This window comes from Thunnus maccoyii, chromosome 18 (genome assembly GCF_910596095.1).
Source record: "Thunnus maccoyii chromosome 18, fThuMac1.1, whole genome shotgun sequence".
Taxonomy (NCBI): domain Eukaryota; kingdom Metazoa; phylum Chordata; class Actinopteri; order Scombriformes; family Scombridae; genus Thunnus; species Thunnus maccoyii.
The window spans coordinates 17,309,119-17,314,792 of NC_056550.1; the positions used below are offsets into that span (position 1 = coordinate 17,309,119).

The 5,674-nt window shown below is 41.6% G+C and overlaps 1 protein-coding gene across 1 annotated transcript; it reads left to right on the forward strand.

The window, feature by feature from the left end:
* Positions 1–2,062: 2,062 nt before the first annotated feature.
* LOC121884146 (peripheral myelin protein 22-like) lies at positions 2,063–4,937 on the forward strand. The gene is made up of 5 exons (XM_042392796.1): positions 2,063–2,209; positions 2,996–3,085; positions 3,340–3,436; positions 3,555–3,695; positions 3,822–4,937. Exons 2-5 carry the CDS (start codon positions 3,008–3,010, stop codon positions 3,974–3,976), a joined length of 471 nt encoding a protein of 156 aa, XP_042248730.1. The 5' UTR covers positions 2,063–2,209; positions 2,996–3,007; the 3' UTR covers positions 3,977–4,937.
* The last annotated feature ends 737 nt before the right edge of the window (positions 4,938–5,674 follow it).

The window sequence follows — 5,674 nt, forward strand, 5'->3', positions numbered from 1 at the left end:
TAAGAAAGATCATAATTCTTCAGCGTTATGGTTGAGCTACCACTGGCAGCACAAAATAATCAGTCAAAGAGATTGGCGCTAATAAGCGCGCGTGGTAAAGTGAGAAAAACCATACTCTCATATCTTTTCAAGCGTCACCACAATAACTGGGATTTTGCTCTTTTTTTTTTGGCAATGGCTGTGTTTCATACTGAAATATTTATCACAAAACCTCAAACAATAACTGATCAATTAAATAAAAGATCAATTAAAAGTGCAATATGTGCATGCCTCTCCAAAAATGTATTAAATATTCAACCACTGACATGTTGAATACAATCCCAGACGTTATTAAACTGAAGGAAGTTGTGCAGTAATAAAGAAAGGGTGGGGCACTTCTTAGCTTACTATAGTGAAACTTAATATGCTGAGGAATGTGTTAGTGTTTACAACAACAACATTGTCGCTTTAAAATTAAAAATGATCTTTATTATTATTTTCTGAATGGATTTTATACCTCAACAGGAAAAAATGTATTCTACTCTCCTCTATTCTGCTCTGTATTATGTCCACTTTGTCAGTAACAGTGAAGGATTGTGTACGAATCCTCTCTGACCACAGAGGAGTGTTAGACCACTGTGACACGCACAATATCGTCTCCGCTCACACCTGCTCCAGCTGGGCAAGTAGGTTTGACTTCTCACCCTGCTGCAGCTGGCACTGCCTTCCCCTCCTGACCACCTCACCAATTACATCTTCATAAACAGCAGCACGTCCAGCTGAGTGGTCGGGTGATTGTCAAAGAGCTCTCTCTCTCTCTCTCACTTTGCCCCCTCTGGCTCTGCCAGGACACACGGCACTGCCTCGCCCGCCATCCCACAGCGAGCCTGGGCAGCAGTCCACAGTTCCTCCCCTCGCGTGTTTACAAACACAGACCACAGGAATCCACCTGATGGGCCAAAAACTGTGAGGGAAAGGAAAGAGAGAGACACGAGCTGTGCTCTCTGACTACAGCAGCTGATCACAATCATGTTTGGACTGGGATGACTTCAAAACACCAAATGTGTGCTTGTTCTTTTGTCACTGTTGTCATTTACATTCTGGTTTGGCTTAAAACTTTGTCACTTGTTAGGAAATTGCCTGAGACCACAGTGTAATGAGGGATGCAGAAACACGACAGGCTGTGGCGGGCGATCTTTGTCACTCATCCTTGAATCTTGTGAGCATGGAGATCCAAGCTGTTCCATCAATTTAGCATGAAAGAAACAATACACCATGTTAACTCCCATTGGCACGGGACAAACTCCGTCTCTCCGCAGACGCAGGAGTAAACAGAAGGCCTGCTTCACACACACACAAGCATTCTGGGCATACCGCGGGGCCTCCAGAGGGCTGCTCTGTTCACATGCAAGCACACACACATACACACACAACTAACTGGACATGTGCGTTTGATGAAGCCCAATGTGCTCAGTTGAGTTCAAGGCAGTCAGCGGGGGTCAGTAGTCCAGCCACCTTCAATCATCTGGAACAAGGCAGAGTCATCTTGACTATCCTGACAGTTATTGCTCAAACAGTTAGGGTTACAGGTGTGGCCTGTAAAATAAACAGAGATGTACTGCAGTATGCTGAACACCTTGGATGCAGGATCAGACCTTTGAGGACCATAAAAACATCACAGCCATAAACTGCAACTAATAACACATGAATCATAAAATGACTGAGTATTATAGACACAACAATGTGTCCAATTTCATTGGATTTTGAAAGGTTTAGTCATGTTGATTTATTCAGTTAAGTGTGAAATAATGGATGTTTATTAGATATATATGCAGAGACAGTCTCCCATACGCTTACATTTTAAGGCTTTGTGGTTTGCACAATAATACTATATGATCACCCATACAATCCTTTGGAATTTAGTGCAATCCAGATGATAGGCTACGACGGGAAAGGGTGGTGGGGTAGAGGGGAAAGGGGTGGTGGGGTGGAGATGGGGAGGTGGGAGGGGGGGGGGGGGGGGGGGGGGGTTGGAGCTGGCCTATGGTGACGTGCAGGGCCTGCAGGGCGGTGTTCTCAGGCAGAGAAAGAGTCAGACTGGGGTGTGTGAGTCACATCTGGAATAGTAGCTACAGAGGAAGAGAGAAGCAGAACCTCGGTGATACTTTCCCAACTCTTCACTCCAGTACTCCCTTTTTTCACGGAAACAAACTTCTTGCTTTGCCTTTTTGTAAGTTGGACTATTGTATCGGATCGTTTTTCTTTTGTTTTAGTCAGTGAATTGATTGTTTGTTTGACTTTTATTCTCACTCATACAGCAGGACGTCACCCCCCTGGACTTTATATCGACTTTTTTTGGATTTACTTGAAAATGCGCCTGTGCCGCTTTAACTAACCGTGTCGCGCGTCTATTATCGCCTTATGTTTAGATGTGAGAGTAAACAGTAAAGGTACGAGCTCACACATGGCGGCATTACGCTGGAATGTTTTTCGTGCAGATGGCTTGAGTTTGTTTTCCAGCAGCATGCGTCGATTAGTCGTGATTCAGTATTTGTGATTCATATCGACCTGCGGTTGCTTTCGCCAAACTTTTCCTCTAGAAGTGTTTTACTTATTCTGCAAACGTGCCTTTCATAAGTTAATGAGTTGTAATTAAATCATTTGGACTTACAAATGGATCAAACCGTCCCGTGAAATCAAGTTGAAAATAGATTTATTTTCACTACCACAGCGTGACTTTAAACTCAACATTGACGATTTCGGCCCCATCAGGAAGAAATTATAGTTCATTCCTTCTTTCTTTCTACGTTTGAATGTAAGGGGACACTTTCACGTTGAAGTAAACATTGCGGTTGGTGCAGAAGTGAGGAAATTGCGCCATCTGGCGTCGGCGTCAGCTAACGCTGAGCTCCAAATCTGTCAGGGGCTTTTGGTGGGATAGTAAATTCATGTGGCTTGACTTTTTGTGTGTGTGTGTGTGTGTGTGTGTGTGTGTGTGTCTCATGCATCTCTCTAGATCCACTTCAAAATGCTGCTCATCTTGCTTGGAGTGCTTATCTTGCACCTTATCATTCTCATTCTTCTCATTGTGTCAACAGCAGCCAGCGTAAGTTGTCTATAATTTTTTCCAGATCACTTTAAATTGTTCGGGATATAATGGAGTGCAGATTGTAGTTGCTTTACTGTTAAGCACTTCTGTGAAGCACTTTGTTAAGTAAAGTGCTATATAGATAATGTTTGTCTTTATTATTATTATTGTCTGATTATAAACTGTTATTGTTGTTGTGTATTATAGTTCCTAGGCTTGCACTGTGGATGCTGCAGCATATTTAAATGGCTCTGTGTTGTTGTGTTTACCAGACCTGGTCTGTAGGTGTTGGTGGCAGGAGCACAGATCTATGGTCCAATTGCAGGATAGCTAATGGAGGCTACCATTGCATCCAAGCCAGCAATGAAGGTTTGTGAGCATTCTTGAAAAAAGTATCACATATTGTGCCTTGAATATATACACAGTTGTGAAAAAGTGACGTGTGCATTAAGATTAATGCTCTGCATCATCTCTGTCTCACTTCTAGACTGGATCCAGGCAGTGCAGGCCCTCATGATCCTGTCCTTGCTCTTCTGCTTCTTCTCCCTCATTGCCTTTCTGTATCAGCTGTTCAGACTGGTCAAGGGCGGACGCTTCTTCTTCACCGCCATCTTCCAGATCTTGGCTAGTGAGTATGACTTCATCGCATGCTGGCGGGTCACACCCTGAGCAGATGCTGGTGCAGTTGTGATCTCATCTGCATTCGCTTCACGTTCTCCTCACTTTCCCTTCACTCTCCCTTTTTTTTCCCCAGGTCTGTTTGTGATGTGTGGGGCAATCATCTACACTGTGATGAGTCCGGATGATAGCACCTTACATTTCGGCTACGCTTACGTGCTGGCCTGGGTGGCTTTCCCTCTCTGTCTCATCAGTGGCCTCATTTATATCGTCCTGAGGAAGAAAGAATGAGAGAAGGAGCAGAGCAGAAACGGAGAGGAGGGGTACTAAGAAGACCCCTTACCACAACATCGCACTGTGCCTACTGCCCACAGACCATAGACTGACATCCCAACAATACAACAAAAGTGCATGTGTCACTAACTATTGTAAACACAAGAAGGAGACATTTATCACTGCTGGGGATCTTTTTTTTGTGTATTTCGGAACCAATTATGTTGCCATCAGATGCTGAAAAATATCACACGTATCTGCTTTGTGAGTTTTAACAAAAGCCAAGTGTCACTACACATGATTCCTGTGGTGACAGAGTGTCTTGAAAATGTGTTTAGAAATGTGTTGGTGACATGTTGACTTTTGTTGCATACTGGCATCCTACAGTGCTTCCACAAATACATCGAGTGTGATAACAAAGACGAGTAATCCTGCCTTGATTCAGTACAAAGATGTACATAGTGTCTGTGGTTTTTAGACATATTTATAACATTTTTACATACATTTTGTACATAGTGTTGTCAAGTTAACATTGTCATGCTCCTTTACGTGATAGAGTTTGTGTCTCTCACAAATCATGCAGCTGTGCCAAAGAGATGTCGCTTCAACTGCCAGAGTATCAAGCTTTTTAAATTGTTTTTTTGAGTGTCAAATGCTTTGGTCATTGTGCCTTAACTTAGAATATCTATGTTTTTCTTGAAGGAAATGAGAAAATCTCAGAAATTAAAAAAATAACAATGAGAAGAATTAATTTTTGTCTGAATTATTACACTTGATATTCCAAATAAAAAAATGTTGCATTTTGTAATCTAATTTTGAAAAAATGGTGCTTTTTATCTACTATTCTTGAAATGTATAGCCCACTTTGTGTTTGTGTATCTACCCTGCAAGTGTGTCATGTCCTGTGATTAATTTGCTTTGTACAAACCCAAGTTTGCATTTTTGTCAGTATTCTTCTAAATAAACCTTTGGAAATTAATTATGTTTACTTGTTCATAATTATACATGTAGTTGTCACACCCCACAGTAACATGTTGACCTTACATTTCTTGTTCTGTAGTCTTAATCTGAACTCATGCTAGGTGATTTTTTAAATGAAATTCTGAGACTAACAAATGACAAAAGAGTGGAAGATTGATCATCAGTCACACATGGCTCCTTGTAGTAGCTTAAATGTACCACTTAGTGGCGCTGTGACACACAAAACACTCCCAAAATCCAGTCATACACCTGTGGAAAATGTTTGTAAAATATCTGTGCAGCACATTGTAGGGAAAAAGTAACTTGCACACAGTGACTTCAAATCAAATGATTTCGCAGCATTACTGCTGTATCCATTTATCATTATATAATCATTGATTTACTAGCATCCAAACTAAAAAAAGCTGTTAACAGACAAACTTTGATAGCACCACCTGGCTACAGTTTAAGGATATGTGTCTCCTTTATCAAGTGCTGGAAACTTGGCAGCAGGTACAGACATTATTGCAGCATAACAGCATAAAACAAAGAATACAGTTAAATGTGGTTCAGGAAAAATGTCTCAAAAGCATTTCTGGGAAGAAAAGGAAATGAAAAAGTCTGACTGATATTTGGCTCATTGGCTACTACACAGTATTGTGGAGCTTCTCAGAGAAAACAGATGTTACTTTCACCAAACAGGTTTCCCTGACAGATTCCTCCCACATCTGACATTTATCAAATTGTTAACTCCCC

Excerpts from the sequence above, each read along its gene's own strand:
- LOC121884146 (XM_042392796.1), top strand. The coding sequence starts at position 3,008 with ATGCTGCTCATCTTGCTTGGAGTGCTTATCTTGCACCTTATCATTCTC. Across the intron at positions 3,086-3,339 it reads TTGTGTCAACAGCAGCCAGC|ACCTGGTCTGTAGGTGTTGG; the intron begins GTAAGTTGTCTA and ends TGTGTTTACCAG. Across the intron at positions 3,437-3,554 it reads CATCCAAGCCAGCAATGAAG|ACTGGATCCAGGCAGTGCAG; the intron begins GTTTGTGAGCAT and ends TCTCACTTCTAG.